Source organism: Falco naumanni, chromosome 1 (assembly GCF_017639655.2).
Source record: "Falco naumanni isolate bFalNau1 chromosome 1, bFalNau1.pat, whole genome shotgun sequence".
Classification (NCBI taxonomy): domain Eukaryota; kingdom Metazoa; phylum Chordata; class Aves; order Falconiformes; family Falconidae; genus Falco; species Falco naumanni.
The window spans coordinates 87338910-87362099 of record NC_054054.1 but is presented as its reverse complement, the minus strand read 5'-3'; the positions used below and the strand labels follow the sequence as shown (position 1 = coordinate 87362099).

Sequence of the window (23190 nt, the reverse complement as noted above, 5' to 3'; positions counted from 1 at the left end):
GCCACAGCTGGAAAAAGCTCATAGGGAGATTTCCAAAGGTATCTATATTTCTCTCTACACTTGCCCACATTTTAACAACATTTTCTGCTGAATATCTAAAAAAGTATATAGCCAAAGTATAAGATCACTCTTTTTTTATTAATTCTTCACTACTGGACTGGGCATGATTTTTGTAATTACAAACATGTTATGTTTAAGCTTTGGAAAATGATCAACAGCCAGTAAAAGTAAAAAAAATAAAATCTTTGTTACCTAAGTGATTGTCCATCTGACAAAGCATCTTGGGAATATTTTCATTCTTTTCATCTTCCTCTTTGAGGACAGGAGCCATATTCCAAATCACAACTTTCCCAGAATCCTGACCTGGAAGAGAACAAAAAGCCCCCCCCCTTTTAAATACATGCAAAAAAGCTTGTCAATCTAATCTCAGTTCCAGAACAGATGCTAAAATTTAGGCACTACTGCAGTAGGAACTTTGGAAATGTGAATACAGATGCCATTCTGATATAAACACACCGAGTCAGAAGTGTTTTATTTTTCTTGAAGCTATTAAAAATAAAAGTTATACAGCTTTGTTAAAAAAACATACTGTACATAACTGATACCAACTATAGGGATGAACTGCTTACAACAGAATTGTATTTTAAAAGAGAAAAGATATATGCAAATCCTAAATTGCAATTATTTTTGCCAACAAAATTATTCACTATTGTGATCCAAATAATATTTTTTGCACATATTTGAGCTATTCCACTTCTATAATTGGATTTTTTTTTGTCCCAATAGCTCTACTATTTAGCAGATCAAAAAGCCCAACTTCACATCCAGTTCCTCTTCAAATAAAGGAATTTGGCCAGTAGGGCCACAACTCAATTATTGCAGCTACTATCTCAATGATGTCTAAGAGGATGAGAACATCAGAAAACATAACCCTGCCTTCTGCAGTAAAACCAGCACTTTTCAATACATTTTAATGACTTACACAATTATCTGTTTCTTAAGAGATATGAGTGATGTGTTTTTAAAAGGATCAAACCGATTCAAGTGTTGTGAAGGCACCAGATAATTATTGTAGCCCCAAGTTCTGCCTTCTCTCAGTACACAGACATACCTTGTCCTCCGGTTGCAAACTTGGTCCCATCTGGGTGAATGTCCACTGAAAATATTGGCTTCCCTGGAATTGAAGAACAAGCAGTGACATACTGAGTTGTTTTACAGTCGAGAGAAAGCAGTAATGCAAAAGAACCGTAACTCTTCCGATCGGCAAATAACTTTCTTCTTCTAAAAAGCTGTAGTTGTAAGAATTACAGCTGACTACCAGGGTCAAAAGCAACTTGATGACAGAAGTGACAGCCTATTAGAAGTGTATATGGAAGTTACCACACCATACCAAACCAGCGATAACCAGGCACACTTAATCCAGCAGGATATGCCAAATGCCTCAATGCAAAACAATACCACAAGGCAAGCGCCAACAAGGAAAAACGGCATATGAGTAAGGAATTCCTTCCAGGTTTCTACAGTTCATTACCTGATGACCTGAAGCAAGTTTTGGTTTAGTTTGGTTTCTGGTTTTGTTGGTTGTTTTTTGTTTTTTGTTTTTTTTTTTGTGGTTTGTTGTTTTTTTTTAAATACTCCCCAATCTCAGACTGCATCTTTTGATCACACAATTACCTGTCTCAGATTTAAATTTGGTTGTTACGAAACTCTTCTACCCAAAGACAAGCTTTTACTTTTATGGCTTCCATATAGACAGAAGACGACTAACCAACTCTAGTATTACTCTTAAATCCTTCAGTTCTCCCTATGCTACAACTTTCAGAAGAAAACTAATAATTTTATGAAAATGTAAACTCTGTAACATGTAACAGAGTTGGGGAACAGCTTCAGAAACCAGACAACCCTCAGTCTCAGCCTATTCTGCTCCAGCTACATACGCTCTCCTATATGTTCACAATTCTTTTAACCTTTGCAGGAAGGGAAGGAAGAGGTGAGCAGTAACCTTACTGCCCCCTTTCAGTGATGCCCAAAGAGCTACCAAGGATTACTTGGAGGAACACGCACGTGACTTCCACATTCAAATAATTTTTGGCAGCAGGCCCAACCCTGTCAAACTGGAATGCTTCTGCAAGCAAGATCACACACATGCCAGTATAAAATAAGGTAGTTTACCAAACAACCAAAAGAACTAGTACCCACGTACCAAGATTACTTGATAGATTTTCCATGTATGTCAATTCTTGCACTGTATCTTCATGGTATGTTAAAAGATAAATGACAAAACCTGGAGAATTTATCCAGTGATAGGTTTTATGTTGCAACTGTAGCATCTGAATTCCTCAACACTAAATTGCTAAGAAAACCCTCATCCAAATATCCAGTACTTCTTACTTTTTGAGGTATATGAGATATTTTGCTTCATGTTAACTTTGATTTCCTTTGATTTAACCTGTTTTAAGGTTTATTTTACTTGGATTTATACTGCAACGCTGACATATGATTTCCCTTAAAATTTTTACAGGCAGCCAAGCAGAGACCTTAAGTACAGTAAGATGGCACTCAACTTACATTCCTTCCAAGCACTTTAGACCACATAAAACACATAAGCTGAGACTTAGCTGTGGCTTTCCTTCAGTTTGTTGTGCCTGATTCCATCTTCTGTTCTGTTACTCTGAATGCAACATACAGAGCTATGCTGAATATTTAGAAAGCACAGGCAAGAAACAAACATTTATTTTGCCCTTCCCAGGATGTGCGAATTAAACCAGTGCATCATTTGAAATCCTTTCACCCACTGAGACTTCAGGAGACAGGTCATTCTGTATACCTCATTAGTGGAAGAGGCTACCTTTCCAACCTGCACCAACAGTCTTGGGCAAGAAGACTTCAAATTCGCCATGAGACATGAGGAGGAGAGCACTCCTTCCAGGAAGGCAGTTACTTTGAACTGTACTAACCTGGCTCGTTTTGCCTATCTGTCATTCGCACCAACAGGAAACAGTCCCCCACCAGATCAGAACAGTAACCTCTAACACAGGGGCATCAACAATCAGGAGGAATTACGGTTTCCAGAGCCAGCACGACACCTATGAACAAGGCTTCAGGGTTTAGGTGGTTTGTAGCTTAATAATACTGTATTTGAAATTGGTTTAATAGACACAGCCATCCAATTCCGTGCTCCAATTCCAGCACTCTTCCTTCCCAAAAGTCTGCATTAAAAAGTAGCTGCGACCAAAGCACACACTGGTCAGTTTGTCTGACAGGCATACTGGCTCCTCATTACTCAGGGCAAAACAGATATGCTATACATTCCAAAAAATTGTGAGGTCATTGCACCTGCTGCCTTGCAAAAATTACGGACACAATTTTCCCTTTACTAGGCCTTTAAAGCTATCACAGCCTCTCCAATTTCTGCCTTATCTTAAGAGTGCAACTCTAAAGGAGCAGTAACATCAGCTCTCTTCCTCCTTCTGAGCAAAGTTTCTGCACAGATCCACAAATGGAGTTGGTGAAATTTAGCAAATTGTTTTACTTACGGAGCCAGAGGTAACTTAGCTACAAATTCACCAAAAAAGCTTAACATTAGTCACACCAGGGAAAATGTCCAGCTAGCCTGGTACTCTGTGTTCAGAAACCAGCAGCAGATACCTCCCTAAGGATATGTACTATGGTAAGCACACAATGCTTCTTCCTGGGACAATCTTCCAGCTCCAGAAAATTTCCAGCTCTTGACTTCTTGAACCAGAGGCCCTCAACAGATTTTTCTACTATGAATTCAATCAGCCATTTCTCAGATCTTCAGTTAACACTGACAGCCCCAAACACCAAGGGATCTACTACTCAACCATGGACTCTGTGAAGAACCACCTCCTACACATATCCTGCACCTGCTGTTACTTCAACACCCCTTAATTCCTGTACGGGAGAACAATGAACAAAAATCATTCCGCATCACCCCTTCTTCTGCCGCTCACAACTCTACACGTGTTGATGATCATCTCCAGCTCAGTCCTCCCACTCCCAGCCCAGAGAGTCCCACTCTCCTTAGTCATTCCTTGTACAGAAGCTGTCTCACACTTTTGATCATTCTGGTCACTCCGCTATGAGCTTCTTTCAGTTCTCCTGTATTTTATGACATGGAGGGGAACTGGCATCAAAGAGTGTTCAAACACAAATGATCCATGTATTTATATAGTTGGATACTGTTTTCTTTTTAGATCTTTTCCTAGCATAAATCTGGGTTTCTACCTAATGAGCACTGAGCAGATATTTTCATAAACTACTATAATCCTAAAAACTCAGACCTCTGTGGAACTTGTCAGGCCACACAGCATTATTTTACGTGTTAAGCTTAAAAAGGGTATGGACTTTGTACTCAGGAAAGGCAGCAGTAATAAATGAAGCCCTCAACAACTCAAAGTCTCCTACGTGGCACAACGGTGATCCAGGAAGGGATCTTATTCCACAGGTAACTAATCTTACACAATGATCTGCCCAATAAACTTGGGCTTTTCCACAAAGTTTGCCAGTAAGTTTAAAGCACAGTGACTCGTTAACATGAGGCCTGACAAAATAATCTCCTATAAAAGCCAAGTAAATATTGTTTCCATCTGATAGATAATTCCTAATAAATTTGACTAGTTTCATACGTCTCAATCTCACCAGCAACGTCCAGATGCATCCAGTAGTTGCCTTTAAAGAAACATTAGTTTACTAAATTGAATTCCAAACTTGTAGGATTTTGTACAGAGCCTTCTATTTTCCATAGGCAGGAAATCTGCCCAACTACACCCAGGCTCAACCTGTCACACCCGCTTCTTAACAGACATTCTGCATTAAGAAAATCCAAACAGCAACTGCAAAATGCCATGTCATATACTGGCACAGCTGAATACTTGCAAGTCAACCTGGATGAAATACTATTTAAAGGTCAATCTGGATTTTATCTCAAATGGCTCTGGATATTATTCCAAGACCAGGGGGTAATAAAATTAAACACAGACTGTTCGGTTGTTTAGAGCCCATAGTTTTCAGTCCGCAGCACTTTCACTGTGCTCTTCTGAAGTAATATTATTAGTGGAGGAAAGGATAAACTTCAGCTGACAAGAGCAAACCAAAGAGGGAAGCAACTACTTCAGAATTAGCTCAGGGCCACACGGCATCAGGATTTCATTCCTGGCTCTGGATGAATGACCTGTTGGTGAAGCAAAGCACAGCAGCTTCCCTGTTTGGACGCCTGCAGGGAACAGCAACTACTGGATATAGGAACCTGAGCTTCTACCACTTCAGCTAAAAAGATCATTCGCATCCATTTTGCAGGTAGTAGTAGAGCTACCGCATGTTTCAGCACCAGAAAGCGTGGAGACTCACAGTGGTATAATCCAGACTAGAGAGGAGCTGATCTGGACCCTTCAGCCACCCTCAGAGTTATAGCTTTACTATTTATCAGAAAGCAGCACATCAATGTCACAAGCAATTCAGTTCCCATCTGGCACAAACGCTCCATGAAGTTTCAAGGCAGTTTTGTTACATACTCATATTCAGGAGTACAGACATAGGTGAAACACATGTGGAGTTCATAGTGGCACGTTCAAAGTGTCAACGTCAGCAGTAAGAGGCACTTGAGAGCTAATGCACCAACCTGGAAAGGGAAATCTTCCCAGTGCCCTGCCCCAGACCTGTGCGCACTTTTCTTGGCTATTGAGAAACACAGGGCTTGTCATGACAGGGGTAGGACAAGGGAATGGTTTTAAACTGAAAAAGGATATATGTACATTGGATATTAGGAAGAAATTCTTTACCGTGAGGGTGGCGAGGCACAGGCTGCCCAGAGCAGCTGTGGGTGCCCCATCCCTGGTGCTCAAGGCCAGGCTGGATGGGGCTCTGAGCAGCCTGGGCTAGTGGAAGGTGTCCCTGCCATGGTTGGAACTAGATGGTCTTCAAGGCCCCATCCAAAGCAAATCATTCCATGATTAAAGTTGATTACTTAGATTTGAAAAAAGGAACCACTAGTAAAGCTACCTGCTTATGAACATATATTAACTCTTCCATGAACTAGATGGAATTCCTTTATGGTTTTAATAGGTTTGCTCTCTATACTTCTGTGTCTACCCCTTAAAACACAGAACAAGTTCAATAACCATTAGATAGTTTGCCCAAGTAAACCAAGACTTGTATTTGTTTCCAGTTTTATCAGCCTAGAGATGTCAAATTATTATAAAAACCCAAACCCAAAACAACAACAGAGAACAGATGAAGCAATCACAGGACAGAAATTTAGCAAGACAAAGTCATTACCAGGGTAATTTTTCCTCCAGGGTACCATTATCAAGGGAATACCATTTACAGTGGTGGACAACTGTCACAGGTTAAAGCTGTGAGACTTGTTCCATACTACCTGTAATTTATATACTGATCACACACACTGGGTTTTTTCCACACTTCCTTCACTTTCTCAAAATAACAGAGAAGGAGCCATTATTTGATACAACCGCTTCCTTCCCCAGGTCCATGTCTTTATCTGATTACATTATTAGATCCTGTCAAAAAAAGCCAAAAGGCACAAGGTCCCTGTTTCAAAGTGACTGAATGCTTTCCCATGCTCCTAGCTGGAAATGTGTTGAACTTCCTACAGTAACCATACAACAAAACAAAATTTAGGTGATACTAAGCAGTAACATTCAAATATAACATAGCATGTTTTAAGACATTTTGCCCTCTTGTAATAATTTCTTAAAAAAAACCCACAGTTTAAATTATTGAACCTCCCAGCATCACACTGCATGAGGAAGAAAACCAGGTTCCTTAAAAACAGAACACCTTATGATAGACCAGATGTCCTGTTGGAATATTTGTTTAAAGAACCCAAATACCCACTATGTACTTAAAAGAAAAACCAATAATGAAACAGGCTTGGAACAAAAAGTTCCAAGTAAGATAATTCAAGCCCAAGGAAGAGGTCTCACCTTTAGAAAAAATATACCAGCTGAAATAAAAAAGCAATTTTAAATATTGCAGCATTTTTGTTTGTTATTTAACTTTAGGCACTAATCAATGAAATAGAAAGAAAATATTATGTGAATTTCTACCACAAGATGAATGACTTTCTATTCATTTTGCTTCCAGCCCATCCGATACATAACATCCAACATGACTCACAAATCAATTCAAATATTTACATTCCACCATTACAGCTTGGAGAGATAATAAACTCTGTGCCCGTATTTAAACAAAACCAGGCTCCAATTTCTACAAGTTGTTATACGTGAACAGCACCTTGGAGTTTGCACGGGTTTCTCAGCACAGGAAAGGACTCCCTGCAGGGCCTTTGCCCACGTTAGCCCTCTGTAAGCGCCAGGGCTCCCAAACCCTTGTGCGCCAAATCTATATATACAACTGTCAGCTGCGGGGTGCATCTTTCACAGAGGTACTGAATGGGAAACTGGGAAGGAGAAGTGAACCACACCATCTGTATCTTACAGTCATCTGTTCCCGCCCCCACCATTAGATTGCACTTTTCAATATTATTCCTTGCTCTAAGTCAAAGAAACATGGAAGAGCACAACAATGAGAACTTCATGCAAAATCTAATAAACTCACATTAAAGGTGTGAAAAGCTTATGGAAGATGCATCTGAAGAAGAAATATTTCCACTAAGCACTCAGAAAAAGTGACATTAAGAACTGCAAGACAAAAACCTGTAGAGCCAAATGTGTTGAAATGCTTTTACCATAAATGCACAGCATCTTGGCTGAGCAGCACACAATTCCCAGGTGTACTGAATTTCCCGACTATGACACCAACTTCTAATGTCTATTATCTCACGGAGAACGTATGCCTGTAAGCATCATTAAACTCATTCTAGTCCGTTCAGCCCAAAACTGAGTGGGGAGAGGGAAAGGCTGGAATAACAGCACCTTGATCAGCATGGTGTGTGGAAGAGCCAGTCTTGCTATCGGGACTCTCGCTCACAAAGCAACAACAGTGAAGCAGCCTCTTGTGCACGTGGAGAAAACAAAGAGAGTGAGAATTATCACGATGAGTCTCCAGCACACACAGTATAAACGATCTTTACCCTGTTTCTGGAGGGGTTTCAGAGCAAACAGGCAGGCCCGTTAAAAGTGATAGAGACTACCTCCACACAGCGATGCCTGCGGGATCCTGAACGCAGGTGTGTTAAAAGAGGCTGACTAAACTCACCAGTTTTCATCCTGCACTCCTTGCCCCCAGGATAAGGACACATAAATACTATGTAGTCCTGTATACGCTAGCAGGCCTTAAAGTATTTTACAAATGAAGCCAGTGATGAACGTCTGTTTTGCAGGTGGAGAAACTATGGCAAAGCAACTTGTTCAAACTCATCCCAGCAGGACAGTGGCAGAAACGGGAATAAGATTTGGGACAATCAAGGCCCTGTGTAATGCATTAGCCACCAGGCAAAGTATCGCAGAGCTTCATAAATGGAGCCTCGCTGCAAACTGCTTGGCTGAAGACTCTTTCCTGCAATGGTTAGAACTATTTTAAATTGCCACAGACTTCAAATACACACTCATACCAAGAGATGCACCCGTTAAAGAAGTGAGGAAAGAGGTGACAGATCTACTCTCTGTGACTGGCAAAGATTTAGGCTGAAAGTTTTCATTCAGCTGCTTGTAAGTGCGCTCCCACTGAAGATCCAGAGAGGCACAGGACAGGCTGCCCACAGCCTGCCAGAAACTAAGACGTAAATGCTACATTTGTTTAGATTAACCAAGCAGAAACATAAAAAACATCTCAAATACAGTACTTTCACATTTTTTCAGTTCACTACAACCTTTTGTTAAAAGCCTAGGTCCATCTGCTGACTGTACGGTCCCTGGAGAGCACTTCAAGTAAAGATGCGTGCAAATGGCAACTTGAAGCTTAAGTTAAAGTTCTTAAAATCTGCAGCACGATTACAAAGACAACAATGCACACAGAAAGGCAGCTGTGAAGTTGCATCTGTGTTGTTGAACTCGAAGCACACTTTTCCCGCTTGAATAAGATGGTCTTTGACTGGGTTTTATCCTAGATACCAGTCAGCGAGATGAGTCGCAACTATTGACATTTATAGCAGGGCATACAATTTGCAGTTGAAATAAAGCTGTACCCATGAATTTGAGGACAAAACTTGCATAAAGAGAAGCGAGCTCTTCATGTTAGGGCTCTTCTCACCGCTTTGTCAGGAACACTGCTCCGGAAATTCCTCATAAGCGGTGTAAGTATGTAACACTGATGCTATCCTGCACTGGCCACGCTAGGAAGACCCACAGCTTTCTGCCGGTACCCACGCTCCATTCGGGAAGCGCCTGAGCTCACAAACCTCTACAGCACCGCCAGAGCAGGGGCAGGCACGGCCCACCGCTGCTGCGGCTCACGGCATCTGGGGGCTTCAGCGCTCAACCTGACCCAGCAACGTGGGGCCCCCGCGGCGGCACCGGCCACCCGCCGCCCCGTGGCTCAAGCTGGCCCCCTCCGAGCCCCGGGGTGCGCTGCCCAGCGTGCCCGCCGGCAGGGCGAGCAGCGCAGCCCCCGCAGCCGGGGCCGACCGTGCCCCCAGCAGCCCCCGCTCCCTTCAGCCATCTTCTGGGGGCCGGCCGCCGGCCCGGCCCGCTCGCCAGCCCCGCTCGGCGCCCTGGCAGCCACACCGCCCGGCAACGCCGGTTTCGTTTCCGCCCCACTGCCAGCCCCCGGCCTCCGCGCAGCCCCCCGGGACACGCTGGGGGGAGAACTTGTTGCTGCCGCCGCCCGCCGCCACCTGCCCGCGGCCGGGTCCCCGAGCACGCCGCGGCCACTCCACCCCGCGCACGGCGGGCGGCGGCCGCCGCCGGAGCCGGCCCCCCCCGCGTTCAGACTCGCGGCCCGCGTGTGCCGCCCCCCGCCCCGCCGCACCTGCCCGCCGGGCCCGCGGCACCTGCTGCCCGGCGGCGCGGCCGGCCGCCCCTCACCATTGTGGTTGACCCAGGTCGGCTTCAGGAGCTTCATTGTTCCCCGCCCGGGGCCCCCGCCGGCCTCCGCCCTCGGGACCCCAGGGCGGCTCCGCCCGGGCTGTCTCCGCGGCCGAGCGAGCGGCGGAGCTCAGCGGCCGCCGGCCACCATGGGCCCCCGCCGCGCGCCGCTCTGCCCGCCCCCTCCGCCGGCCGGAGCCGCCTCAGCGCCGCTCCATGCCCCGGCGCCCGCCCGTGCCGCAGCCCCCCGCCGCCCGGCCGCATCCCCCGCTCGGCTCCCGGCGGCTCCCGGCAACGCCGGAACTCGGCGCCTGGCAACCGCCTAACCGGCCCGGCGGGAAACAGCCACCCCCGAGCCCCAGCGTTCCCCCGCCTCGGCCGGCGGGGGGCGAGATCCCGCGAGGCGCCGCGGCCCCGCCCCCGGGGCGGGCGCGGGCGGGCGCCCCCTGCCGGGCGGAGCGAGGCAATGTCGGCGGGGCGGGGCGGAGCCGGCGGAGCGGGGCGGGGCCTTCCCTCAGGCCTGGCGGCGGGGAGACCGGCCGGAACGCCTGTGGCCCGGAACAGGGGAGGCGGGGTGCGGAGCGCGGCCGGCCGGGAGCGCGGGCGCACCTCTGGCAGCCTGAGAGAACCATGTTGGCGGCGGCCCGGCGGCTCTGCGGGGCCTTGGTAGCGCCCGGCGGCGTCCGGCTCAGGTAGGGCTGCGGCGGCCCGGCCCCGGGGGGAGGAAGCCCAGCGAAGCGCTCCTCGCTGGGGGCGCCCTGAGCCTGCCACCCTTCCCGGCCCCCCCCCCCCGGCACGCGGGGTGTGCGGGCCCGGCCCCCGCCGGGCGGGGCCGCCGCGATACCCGCCCAGACCTGGGAAACGGCGCCTCCTCCTAATGTCACCGGAGGTGGTTTTGCCTCTCCAAAATCAGCCCTCAGAGAGGCCGCTATCAGAGCTTAAGAATTAAATTACGCTAACCTATTCGTACATCTTCCAAATGTATCTGCTTCACCCCTCCGCACCTGCTGGATTCATAACAAACAGCCCAAATTCGGGTTTTGTTACTTTACTGAAGGGTTTGATGTTCTCATCTCTGGGTAAACGCTGTATACTGTCATGAATTAAGGAGCCAACGCTAACTGGAAATTCATTGTAATTTATGACTAATAGCTCTTGTGCATAAGTCAGTCTCTCCTCATGCTTTATGTTCATTTTCCTTCAGTTCGTGGCTGCCCCAGACGGCTCCATCCCGAGGGAGTCACTGGCAGACTTCGCTGCTGGCGTTCCAGGCGTCTCTCCCTGTGAGGTGAGCACAACTTCCACAGGGTTACGTACAAGTGTTTATATCCTTAGGGGAACACCAATTTTCCCAAGTCCAAATTAACTTTGAACTGTAGATGTTTGCTTTTAAGTCCTGTGGTAACCTATACAAGTATCACTTTATGCTGTTGTGTAGTTGTATTTGGTTTCTCAGACGCAGAATGTGGTTGGAGATGTTCGGATTTACGCTCTGCTCCAAAACTCCTTTTGGAGCAACGATGCAAATGAAAGCCTAGCTTAACTGAAAGTAATTCCATATGAAGTGCTATACTAGACAGCCTGCATTTATGTATATGTTACCTTTTGGTACCCATGGTTTGTTTTGATGCAGCTAGATTTAAAATATGCCAGTAGCTATTAGGGACCATTGGAGAGACTGCTTCACACTGTAAAGGTTTTTCAGTCTGCCAGGCAGGAATGCTGTCCACAGGTCCACTGTGAGGATTAGTATAGATGCCACAGTATCTTGAGGATATTGGATCTGTGTGGAGGATGACAGGAAAGTAACATCTGCAGCCTGACTTTGGTTCCAAATGTGGGAATTTTAGAAGCATGTGTAAAACCACTTGCTCTCCTCTTTAATGCAAGACAACAGGGCTACTTGCAGATAAACGGATTAGCTGCTCTGCTGTACTCTGAGCCAGTGCAAAACAATTCCAATTCTATTTTTGTGGAACTTGCTCAGGTCATTCTGATGTTCAGCACAAAACAGGAGGTTAATTTCTCAGACAGGCACAGTTCTCCCTGCAGAAAATGCCTCGTGACATATTAGTGTCTCCTGGAAATCACATTACTTGAATAAAGCTAATGGCTGGGACTTCTATTAGGGACCAAATTAAGCAATGGGAAGGAACAATCTTTAGAAAAGTGGATGCTTCTGGCGTTGAATTAAATGAGAAAATATCTTCTTTCGTTCATGTAATTTCCTTTGTAGAGCACAACCAAAGAAGAAGAAGAAAGTGGATGTAAAGAGAGAGCAAGCACAGAAGGATCGTATGAAAAAGAAGATTAAAAAGTTGGAAAAAGCTGCCCCAGAAATGATTCCAATTGAGGATTTTATAACGCCACTTAAGTACTCGGATAGCAACAGGTAAGTAGGACTGTCTTTCACCATACGCTTGCATCCATGGTAGAAACACTTCTCTTTCTCCGCAAAACTGCGATATAGTGCCAGCCTTGGCACAAAACCTTATCTGCTTCTACCAGGACAAAAACTTGGAAGGCAAATTTTATTTGCTTCTGCTAGAAGCAGTGAAAAAACAGTAACATGAATTTCCCATCAGAATGACTGGAAGACCTCAGACACTGCATGAATGAAACATATTTGTGGGGTTTCTTGTTGTTTTGGTTTTTGTTCTTGTTTTTCAAATTTGCTCTTTGGGGTGCAGGCTAATTCCTCCGTTATCTTTATCAGGGTGCGAAGCCTTCCTGCTCTGTCATTTGAGGAAACTGAAAGAAGAGTTTTGCTTATGAAGAAGTGGTGTTTGTTTAAGCAGAAACAAGGTAAGGCAGAAAAGAAAGCTATTCAGACCCTTGTAGAAGCTCAGCAAGAGGCACTAAAGGAACTGCGCCTTGAATCTGAAGAGCTGTATCAGGCAGCAATCAGACGAGATGAGGGGCTTTTCCCCTTTGAGAGAGATGGACCTAATTATACCCCACCGCTTCTTGGTTATGATCCTCCTGAAGGAAAATGTGTTGATATCACCAAAGTGTATACGCAGTGATGGGAGTTCGGTGTTCATCTGGCATGAGCTACTCAGCCGACTGAAGGAGGAAAGAATGGAGTAAGAATAAACAGCTCCTTCTGCAGGTTAAAATACTGTAGGTGTGTGACTGTAAAAAACATAATGAAGTATCTGTTTGTTTGATTTTTTAAATGGCTATCTAGCTAGTTAAGACACCCATCAAAACACTACCTTACACTCGTGCCATGCTAGAACAAGACAAAGAAGTAGTATTTCATAAAGTATATTTCTGGGCTTACATCTCTCATCCCTCCCTATGCTCCCCAGCAGCATTTTTTTTGTTCTGCATAAACCGTAACTTGGAAGATTCCTATGCTAGGAGGAAAGTGTCACAGTCACTGCCTCAGTCTGTACCATAAGGGTGGTGGCAGCTCACGGCTGACTGCCTTTCTTTTCAGACTTCGGTGAAGTACTTGTGCATCTAAGAGGGAAAACAAATGGAAAACATACTGTTGACAAAGCCAAAATTGTTTGGTTTTTTTAATATATTCCCGTGTAACTATTGTAACTAAGTTTCTAAGGGTTTGCCCTAAAAGAAAATGGATCTCTCTCTGTTCATGTAAAACCTTTATTCTTGCAGTAATTTTGAATACTGCCATGGACAACACCCCACTGTTTGACAGCTGTTCCACAGAGGGGCAGGGTTGCAGCTTCCCATGCAGCTTAACCCATGACAATCGTGAATCTGGGAAATGCCTTTTAAATGCCAGTGGTTGTGATTGCTCTGAACTGGCAGGGAGGAATCCCAGCTTGCTTTTATTTTCCCATCTGGCAGGCCTGAGGTGGGTACCTTGTTCCAAAAGTGCACAGCATCGGCTGGCAGGGGAAGAGGTCCTTGTCTAGCAAAAGGCGCTAGATAGCATATGCGCTAATGTGGAAGCTGCCTGCTAAGTTGCTGAGATGAAATCCTGAAGTGTTAAGACAGTAGTAAAAGATCACAATCAAATCAAACACCTCAGTTCTCCCTTTAAGAAACACCAGATGTTTCAATAAATTCTCAGTATTTTTGAATGAGTACTAAAGTACTGCAGGGAAGAGCTGTGGCTGTATAATTTCAAGATGACACGGAAGAAAAAAAACCGACACCAGCATAATTTTGCATTGTGTATTACATGACTGAGCAAAGAGCAAAACAGTTTCTCTAATTTGGTTTGTCTTTGTCAAGTGGAAGATACCAGTCAGGTGGTGGGCTCTTCCTGAGCTTCCACACTGGAGCGTGTTTCTGTTTTTCCATAACTCGAGCTCTTTCACTCTTGCACAAAGCTTCCTGAAATACAGGAGGGAGAAAAATAAATAAATTACCACGGTAGTGGTAGATGGTCCGGTCTTCAAGAGCTTATTTCCTGCTGTGACTATCTGAGAGAAAACAAGCTTTATCATGCTTAAAGGCAAGTGCCAAACGATCTCTAAATGAGCCAGGATGCAGGCTGTTAGCTGTGTCCCGTTTGTGTTCAGCCTCCGACTCCTCCGTGCTGAACGGAACCGCCAGAAGCCGCACCGGGAGGCTGAAGGCAGCTGAAGGGCTCCGCTCCTCCCGCGCCCCGGGACTGGGGCGGCTGCCCTGCCGCAGCCCCCGGACGCTTCTTTGCCTGTGCGGGCGCGACGAAGGGGACCCCCTGCTGCCACGCAGGGTACCGACACAACGGCGCGCAGGAGCCGGTGCAGCCGAACACCATGAGCGCCCCCGCGGGACGGCAAGGCCGCCACAGGCCCGGCAGGGCCCCCAGCCCCCCCGCAGGCCCGGTACCTGGGCGGCGGCGGCGCGGCCGCTCTCCCAGGCGCGGCAGGCCTCGTAGTCGTCCCGCCAGCGGCCGCAGGCCGGCAGCTCCCCGTGCGCGTAGTAGTGGTGGAAGGCGTGGCGCAGCCCGCGGCAGTGCTTCCACTCCCACCAGTAGTCCTCGCACGGCCGCGGCGGCTGCGGGCGGACACAGAGGCCGGGCTGAGCCGCGCCGCCATGGCGGCCCCTCAGCCCCCGCCGCCCCGCGCCCCGCTCACCCGCCAGCTCCCGCCGCCCGCCATGCTGCCCGCGCCGCAGAGCCGCCGCCCCGCAGCCAATCCCCGCGCCGCTCTGTGAGAACCACGGCCCGACCAATGGCGAAGGGCGACACAAACACCTGCCTCGCCGCCCCGCCCCCGGGCGCCATGTGACCGCCCCCGGCTGCCCGCACCGCCCCCAGTTCTTTCCGCAATGACCACACCGGAGCCGCACGGGGGTTACCGAGGCACCTTTACTGGGCCGAGCAGAGGGGCGGCAGACCGGGAACGCCACGCCGGCACCTGGGAAGCCGCACTGGTTGCCACCCGACACCGCGGGACACCACAGCTCCGTCCCCCCTCGTCAGCGCTCGGCAGGGAACCCGGGGTCGCCTCTCCTACACGTGCTGTTACATTGCTAGTACGAAAGCCAATGAAAAGCAAGTTCAGGGGATTACTCAGAACGATTCCTAAACCCAACACCTGAGTGAAGATCGAAGATGCTCCCTGCAGAGAAGCCCTGCACAGCCGAGTGCTAGCGTTCCTCTGCACCACACCAAAAAGTTTACCTGAAACTGTGGCAGAACACAGAGAGAGGGAGGAAAACGCCAAACACAGCACGAGACCACCACCACTCAGGATGTAAGAGGGGAGGATGTAGTCTAAGAATCAGACCTTTTACTAAGGCAGAACTTGGGTTTGCTTCTCAGGTTTATCTGGGATCTACTTTCCCCTCTTACACACATACAAAACACTCCTTTAGAATTCCTAGAACTTAATTTTCAACTGAAAATTAAGAAAAGTTTGACAGCTCCAGTTTTAAACACGAAACCTAGACCAATGAAAGCGTTCTCCTGCATTGCAGAACAACCTCTCCTCTCAACTGCAATAACTAAGATCCAATATGCTGCAATTGTTACTTTATTTTCCTCCTAGCTGACTGAAGGTACCACAGCTTAGGGTTTTCTTCCCTTTTTGCGCAGGGACTGGCCTTCTCCTGAAAAGGCAATAAACCGGCTTCCAGATTCATCCTGGAAAAAGGAGAGGGAAAAAAAAAAAAAAAAAAGTGTGTTACTTCTACTTGCGTGTGATGAAAGCTGAACAACTGTTAGAAAGAACATACCATCAAGGCAGCAACTGACTGTAGACATTTCACATCCTGAATCTACATATTAACCACTTTCTTCCCGAAAATAAAACATGAGCATTTCAGTGATCTTTCAGCTAACTGAAACAAGTATGTGCTGGCTTACTAAACTTATATTTAGGTCAATCTGTTAATGTTAGTAAGCAAGGGAATTGGAGTTTGCTTTCACCTAACTCAAACCACTTTTTAACAGAAGCCTGCTCTGAAAAATCAAATATGGAGAGGAACCACTAAGTGGGACAGTAGTTCCGATGTTCTAATTCTGTGCAAAATTGGGAAGGATCCCACTTTTACCTCTTCAACCTTCTTAACTAGCGGACGTGAGTTTCTAATGAATGTGATTCTACCAATCTTGAAGTCATAGTTGGGTATTCCTCTGGAAAAGAAGCACAAAAATATCATGAAAGAACATTTACACCTACCATCCAAGTGAACATAGTGAGACCTATTCTACGTCCATCAGTATTGTGCCAACACTGGCTGCAAATTTTCATTACCAAATAATTCTATAGATAAACCACTGAATTATTTTCTGAAGACAGGCATACATTGCATGAAGTAAATAATCAAATACTGGAGCTGCTGTAGAAGATTGGTTGTGGTCACCTTTCCACGTAGCCTGTGGTTTCCACAGGGTCATGGACATGCTTTTTCCACATGGGTTCAATTTGTATTATGACAGGTGTAAATGACAGACCACCACATGAATCACATCCCTGCACATATAGAAAGTCTATAAACTTTCTAAGTTTCCTTCCAAGAAAAAAAACACCAAAAACCCAACAACAAAACCAAACTGCCAACAATGGCTTGGCTTTGGTTACCCACCCAACTCAAAGAAGGCTTCACCCTACGCCAAATATCACTTTAGAAAGTTGGCAGGGTTCTGTGCATCACCTGATCCAGCTCACCAGCCCAGTCTAGACCTGCTGCCTTTCCCTACATGTGTTCTATAGAACCAGAGTTGATTGAGTTTAGGCAACATTAACTTAGGATCTCCACCTCAAGTAGTCAGGGACATCACAGTCAGTCTAGATGATTAGATTATTTTTTTTCTAAATGCAAATTTTTAACAAAATTAGCTGTTTATATTGCAGGAGCAGAAGAAAAACCCCAACCAACCAAAGGCCACTCAAACACTGACCCTTCACTCACTGACAACTGAATGAAACAGACATACCTTCGAATGTCTCCTGGTTTAATTGGCGATGGACTAGGCTCAACACCTTTCTTCTTGCCATCCAATCTGTTCCCAGAACCAGAGAATGCCTGTGTATACGTAACAAGTTTTAATTTAACTGTGTCTTGTATTTGAAAGCACACTGCACAGGGGTACTATTGTCTGTGAAATCTTACTATCATTTTTATTTAATTATTTAATTCAGCATGTTTCTTTTTGGTACATATAAGCTGATGAACCCTGCGGGTAGGAGTGTGTTTCAGTTCCCCATTTATAGACTGCCCTTTTAAGGACAGCAAATCGTACTGTTACTGGCTGTAAGCACCACAAAACGTACACAGATACTTGCCAGTTAAATGATGAGCACCTCTAAGAACAGGTACTAGTGTGGTGTGGTTGTTAGGGACAACTTTACCTTACAATTTCACAACATTCAGAAACCAGCAGGAACAGGGGACTTACACGAAATCCTATGTCACTCACATATCCACTATGGTCTGCTTCAACATCCTGTGAAGGGAAAAAACAAGTTAGCTCACGTTCTGATATGCAGAACACGTGAAAACAGTTCCACATATTTCTGATCAAACAAAACTTCAGAACAATCCCTTTCCAAAATCAACAGTTGGTAAACAACCACTTCCTAAGTAACACGAGCAAAAGCATCCGGTAAGTAAAGTTCAGCCTTAAGAAATTGTTTCAGGGAAAAAATCTGTGTTGGCGCTCACTGCTCCATCACAAGAAAGGCTGACTTCTATGGAATACGCTGCTGAAAAACAGAAGTTTAACGTACCGCGGTCTCTTCATGTTGTGCACTTCTTTCTGGTTCCTTGTATCCCAAAGGAGCATCAAAATCCACCTATTTACACAAGAAGCATGAAAATAAGCATGACTGCTATTTTTCTTTTAATCATAAGCTTTGCAATAGTATTCCTCAAAACTCCCCAATCACTCCATTTTGATCTAGAAAGAACTGGTTTGCGTGTTGAAACATTTTAACTCAAAACTAAAAAAGACTAAGCCTTTCAGGAATGAGTTTTAGCATGTCATTGAAACAGAGCTGTAAACCAGCACCCCACAATGTCACCAGAGTTTGAATCAAGACAAGGCTATTAAATAAAACTCAGATTATAAACCACATTGAAGCTAAACACTAAACTCCTAGGCACTACAGTCACCTGATGATGCAGCTCGAGACCACAGAGGTGGTCGCAAAGGTAGACGGGGTACCCTCAGACGAGTCGTCTTCCCTATCTCATCCGATTTTACCTCTCCTGCAGCATTAGAGGTGCGCAGGGTACAGCGCTATCACTGAATGAGATGCCCTCCTCCCCTTTTGGGAAGGACACAGTAAAAGCAAACCTTCCACATCTGCTTTAACTTACATTCATATCGCATTCGATGATAGACACAGCCTTATCCGGTTTGGTCTCCATTACCCGAAGCTCATAGATCTGAAACAGTAAAGAATATTTTAAGATTGCACATGAAAGAGCTCAACTTATACCCAAGAAAATTGTATCTAAACCCTTCCCTTCAGACAGCTTCAAGAAAATTGAAATAAGTGTTCTTTCAGGTTGGGCACTGAATACTGCAGGGTCTCTACAGAACCACGGCACAAAGATTTTTTTAACTTAGAAGATTACTATATGCTGGAGCTAGAGTAACTACCTTTTACTGTGCCTTGCTGCACTCTCACTGTGCCTCAACCTGTAGTTTTGAAAACAAATTCTGAATTTAGGATGAACTCTGTCCCTCAACTTGTAAAAACATCATCAACAGCATGAAAATTTATTTTCTCGCGAATCAAAAGAAGTCTAAACAGCCACTCAGAAAACTTCACTGACCCCTTTTTTCCTCCAATATAAAACCAATTGTGAAATTAACATCTGGTATTGCTTGTCAACAACACCGCACAGCTCTGCGTTGATTGTTTTAGCACCAACATCCAACAACCGAGCTTAGTCTACAACACAGAGTGATCAAATGTGCAGATGTGCTGCCAAACCCACTCATCTATATAACCTATTCACAAGATGTAGTCAAAGTACTTATGCAGTCACATCTACTGAAATATAGTGTACTTTTTTCACATGGGTAGAATTTTTTTCCTTAAATTGATGGCATCCAAACAAAACTTGCACAGACTGGTGTACTTGTATACTGTACCTTTTCATTGTAGTTGATGGCAATAACATCCCCAGTAGTCAGACAAGCAAAGTTTCTCAGGGCATTTTCTAATCTTTGCAGTATGTTAAGATGAAACATTTGTTTTCAATGCAACATCAAAGATTTAAAGTTACTATGTTATAAAGCTGATCCTTGGTATCTGAAACGTGGTTTAAAAGTCAGGAGTACTGTAGACAGCCTTTTAGTAAACATTAGGGTGGACGAGATCTTCTAAGGGACACCCAAACTCATTGGACTTGAAGCCAAGATTCATTCACTCCAGCCTACTCTTTCAGTCAGCAGTTGGCAACATCTCTGTACATACACTCTCCATCCTTTCTGTTTTCAGAAGTTACCTAATACTGGAAGAGCATGAGCCACACCTGAAAAGTTAGTTCTGCTTCATCATTCCAGTTTGGGAGAAAACTTTTGTCCCCTACTCCATAACTGAATAGGAAGGATACACAGCTTTGGGATTGGTGATGTCAAGAAAATCTGGACTCTGTGGCTGAAATTTTGAGTAAGTAGCAACTTGAAGATTAACGCTTTCCACTTGCACCAGGCCCCCCTCTTCCAGCAGCAAGTTCTGCATCATCTGCAAGAACAAAAACAAAAATCCAGAGAACTATCAACATGAGTGATGTTTTTAATCGTCTTTCCTTGCATACACCTATTTTTGCTGGGGCCACCATCTTCCTTGATTTGCTCCCGTTTACAATGGTTTAATTTCAGGAAGAAGTCAGGTGCATCTTAAAAAGCAGTCTGCTTCGCTTGCTTAGTTAAAACTCTCACTGAGGGAAACCTGAGCTGTGACTGAAAGCTGTTGTAGGAACATGACTAGAAAAGACACATGCTTTCAGGAAACATTCTGCCTCTTCAATATTAAACTGACAGCCCACTAATCCTACTCTTCAGGTTTTGGCAGTTCAGCATGAGACAACTCACCCAGTGTGGAAGGTAACATATGCCCTCATCGGCCACAAATTCAAGCACTCCACAGTGTGTCATTCGGTCTGAATTTTTATTGGTCAGCTTAAACAGCATCGGGTAAGTAATATTAAGTCGGCCTGGTGGGAAAGGAGAAAAAAAGATTTGTTAAAAGCCACTAACAGACTTCCGAAGCTTTCAGAGCCTCAACGTTAGCAAGAGAATGGGCCCAACTATAGGAGAGGATTCCCCTCACATTTTTCCAATTGCTCAAAACTACAAATCCAGGAGAGCGTGCAGATACAAAAATACTGTATTACCATTGCACTTAAGAGCTTTAAATGCCTCTCCAACATTTTCTCAAGCTCAGAGATGAGCTGGCAGCGCATATTAGCAGAGGAATCTATTATTGTTATGTCCTTGTGCTCTAATGAATTTTAACAGGCCCTGTTTATTTTAAAATTAAATCCTGACTGAAAGAATTTCTCAAATAAATTTTATTAAGGCTAAAACTCAGAGCTGGGGAGGGGGGGGGGACTTAGTTAAAAAGGCCAATAAAACCAACCTACACTATTGATTCAGTTATCTTTTTCCCCATTTTAAATTAAATATAACTTACTTTGTCTTTAAAACAGATTTTTCTCCAGACAACAGCATCCAGAACAATAATTTACTAGATTAACTGTCATAAGTAACTAAGGGTAATTTACTGATCAAATTGGGTTTTAACAAAAGGAATGATCTTGCTGCAACAGATTTGAGAACATTCTGTCTGGCAAGAAAAGAGTTAACTGTTAACGGTGAGGTTGCGAGGTGTACCTTCTCAAGGCAAATGTTAAAGCATAATCTCATGTTACTACGACAACTTTTGTCTTTGTTTAGACCTTAGTGTAAAAATAGATTAGTTTTGTAATATACAGCTTCTTGCTATGGGACTGAGAGCATAACTGCTTGCTTAAACCAGCCTTAAGCTGAGGATAAAAGGGCTGTGTTACTTGTCGGAATTCGTAAGCCTGGATGGAGCTGCGACTCCCCAGCCGCCCAGTGCTGTTTTTGCTTTCCTGCCTTAAGAAATACTCAGTGAATTTATTTCGGACTCTAGTTATTTCTATACAACTATAACGTTAACTGTAACCATTATACTGAATACACTATTAAGTTATTAAATATTGATTCATGCCTCAGGCAGCCGAACACTTCACATGTCTGTGTTTGAAGACAGACACGCCCCATTAATTCTGACAAACAAAATACATTTTTTGAACTAATGAGTCTCATATTCTCTATTTAATTCAGATTTTAATAAATAACTAAAATAATGCAGTATTTCCTTACACCTTTGCTTATTATTTCTAATGTTATTATTCCAGAATAAAATATTCACTTACTGAGTTGATCCAAAGCCGATGGTGGCATAATTACTGCAGAAATGAGGAAAAATGTAAGATTAGGAAAAGTATGTGTATACAAAGAGTCCATAACATACAATTTTATCATTCCTCTCTCTAAATTCTTCTCATAAAAAAGGAGACTGTAAAATCTCCTACAAATTCATTTTCGAGTGAGAGATTTCAGTAGAACCAGTCCTGACAAATACATCTGCTAGCACGGATATTCCAGAATTTAATCTGGATAAAAGGGAAGACAAGGTTTTACAATACCTAGCACTAGAGGACATGTTTCCTGAAGGTAACTTTTTGGGGGCTTGTAAGTGCTGTGAAATCGATGCTAATTTAAAACAACATAGCATTAGTCTGACAGCCTGAAAACGAAGTTGGTCGATCAATTCTCTTTGTTCAAGCTGAGTGAGGTACAAAAATAAAGGGATGGTGGTGGAGGGTAGTGTTTAATCATAAATTCCCATGGCTTATTATTGATCTACGATTTTAACAGGGGACTGTAAGAGAGAAGACTGTGTTCTAATGCTCATAAAGCTGGACTCACTCCGTCAGCTGCTTAATTACACAGAAAGGCAATGAGGGCCGCGGCCGCCTCCTCCCTTCGGCCCACCCGGGCCCAGCCGCAGCCGGCACCGCGGCTCCTGCGGGTCTGGCCACAAGCTGCACGGCTCGGAATTGTTCCTAAACACTCTTCCAACAGGTTATTAGTTAAAATAAAACATGCACATACTCTTCCCGCCTTTCTCCACATCTGACCTGTCATTCGGCCCGGCAAGCATGGACACGGAGAAGCAGCGGTACTGGGTTGAGAAGCGGTTCTGGAAGACCCGCGGGATGGGGTGGTCGAACATGTTGAAGGAGAACTGGAGGGGGAAGCACAGGCGAGGAGGCGGCGTTAGCGGCCCCCCCGGCTCGTCGCGGCCTGCCGAACCGAAGCAGGGTAGCCCCGCCGAGAGCCGCCGGCCGCTGCCCGCCAGGCCGCGCCGAGCGCCAGGCGGCGGGACACGGCGGCAGCGCGCCCCCAGGCGCCGCGGAGGGGGCGGCCGGGCACGGCCCCAGCCCGCGCCCCGCGGGGAGACGCCGACCCCCGCCCTCAGCCCAGCGCTCCGCACCACTGCCGGCTTCCGCACAGGCCTTGGCGGAGCGCGAACCAACCGCCCGCCCGCCCGCCGTGACTCGGCACTTCCCGCGGGCCTCACCATGGCGGCGGCGCTGCGGCGCGGAGCGGCCGCGCTCGGGCTCCCCACACACCTCAGCGGGGCGGGACCAGGCCGCGCCGCTCTCTCGCCTGACGGGGCTCTGCCCGCCGCCGCCGGCCCCACCCCACGGCCCGCCCCCGCCGCTCTGCCCTCCCGGCGTGCCACGCGGCTCCCGCCCCCCT

At 45.8% G+C, this 23190-nt stretch overlaps 4 protein-coding genes across 4 annotated transcripts in view; 1 reads left to right on the top strand and 3 right to left on the bottom strand.

Moving 5' to 3' along the window:
• The window catches only part of LOC121092355 (protein HIRA), a 38090-nt gene extending 27922 nt beyond the window's left edge, over nt 1-10168 (bottom strand). The window contains exons 1-3 of the mRNA XM_040603208.1: nt 9966-10168; nt 1112-1174; nt 253-363 (exon numbers count right to left, since the gene is read on the bottom strand). Of these exons, the coding sequence (XP_040459142.1) occupies nt 253-363; nt 1112-1174; nt 9966-10002 (211 nt within the window). The 5' untranslated portion in view covers nt 10003-10168. The remainder of the gene's footprint in view (nt 1-252; nt 364-1111; nt 1175-9965) is intronic.
• Nucleotides 10169-10516: 348 nt separating this feature from the next.
• On the top strand, nt 10517-13084 carry MRPL40 (mitochondrial ribosomal protein L40). Its single transcript, XM_040603180.1, has 4 exons — nt 10517-10657; nt 11170-11253; nt 12202-12357; nt 12682-13084. Exons 1-4 carry the CDS (start codon nt 10596-10598, stop codon nt 12989-12991), a joined length of 612 nt encoding a protein of 203 aa, XP_040459114.1. The 5' UTR covers nt 10517-10595; the 3' UTR covers nt 12992-13084.
• A 1019-nt stretch (nt 13085-14103) lies between these two features.
• C1H22orf39 (chromosome 1 C22orf39 homolog) lies at nt 14104-15168 on the bottom strand. The gene is made up of 3 exons (XM_040603194.1): nt 15008-15168; nt 14760-14927; nt 14104-14279 (listed from the first exon to the last, which is right to left on the bottom strand). The coding sequence occupies exons 1-3, from the start codon at nt 15029-15031 to the stop codon at nt 14154-14156; spliced, it is 318 nt and encodes a 105-aa protein (XP_040459128.1). The 5' UTR covers nt 15032-15168; the 3' UTR covers nt 14104-14153.
• Nucleotides 15169-15891: 723 nt separating this feature from the next.
• On the bottom strand, nt 15892-23144 carry UFD1 (ubiquitin recognition factor in ER associated degradation 1). The gene is made up of 12 exons (XM_040603166.1): nt 23009-23144; nt 22540-22672; nt 21798-21830; nt 20428-20549; nt 19947-20077; nt 19483-19555; nt 18699-18767; nt 18107-18172; nt 17776-17823; nt 17314-17402; nt 16428-16509; nt 15892-16017 (listed from the first exon to the last, which is right to left on the bottom strand). The coding sequence occupies exons 1-12, from the start codon at nt 23009-23011 to the stop codon at nt 15943-15945; spliced, it is 924 nt and encodes a 307-aa protein (XP_040459100.1). The 5' UTR covers nt 23012-23144; the 3' UTR covers nt 15892-15942.
• Between the last annotated feature and the right edge of the window lie 46 nt (nt 23145-23190).

Coding starts and splice junctions, on each gene's coding strand:
- MRPL40 (XM_040603180.1), top strand. CDS start 10,596: ATGTTGGCGGCGGCCCGGCGGCTCTGCGGGGCCTTGGTAGCGCCCGGC. Junction 11,254..12,201: donor CAGGCGTCTCTCCCTGTGAG/GTGAGCACAACT, acceptor TTTCCTTTGTAG/AGCACAACCAAAGAAGAAGA. Junction 12,358..12,681: donor AAGTACTCGGATAGCAACAG/GTAAGTAGGACT, acceptor TATCTTTATCAG/GGTGCGAAGCCTTCCTGCTC.
- C1H22orf39 (XM_040603194.1), bottom strand. CDS start 15,031: ATGGCGGGCGGCGGGAGCTGGCGG. Junction 14,928..15,007: donor CGGGCGGCGGGAGCTGGCGG/GTGAGCGGGGCG, acceptor GTCCGCCCGCAG/CCGCCGCGGCCGTGCGAGGA. Junction 14,280..14,759: donor GCCGCGCCGCCGCCGCCCAG/GTACCGGGCCTG, acceptor CCTGTATTTCAG/GAAGCTTTGTGCAAGAGTGA.
- UFD1 (XM_040603166.1), bottom strand. Junction 18,173..18,698: donor TCATCGAATGCGATATGAAT/GTAAGTTAAAGC, acceptor TTGTGTAAATAG/GTGGATTTTGATGCTCCTTT. Junction 17,403..17,775: donor TGAGTGACATAGGATTTCGT/GTAAGTCCCCTG, acceptor ACGTATACACAG/GCATTCTCTGGTTCTGGGAA.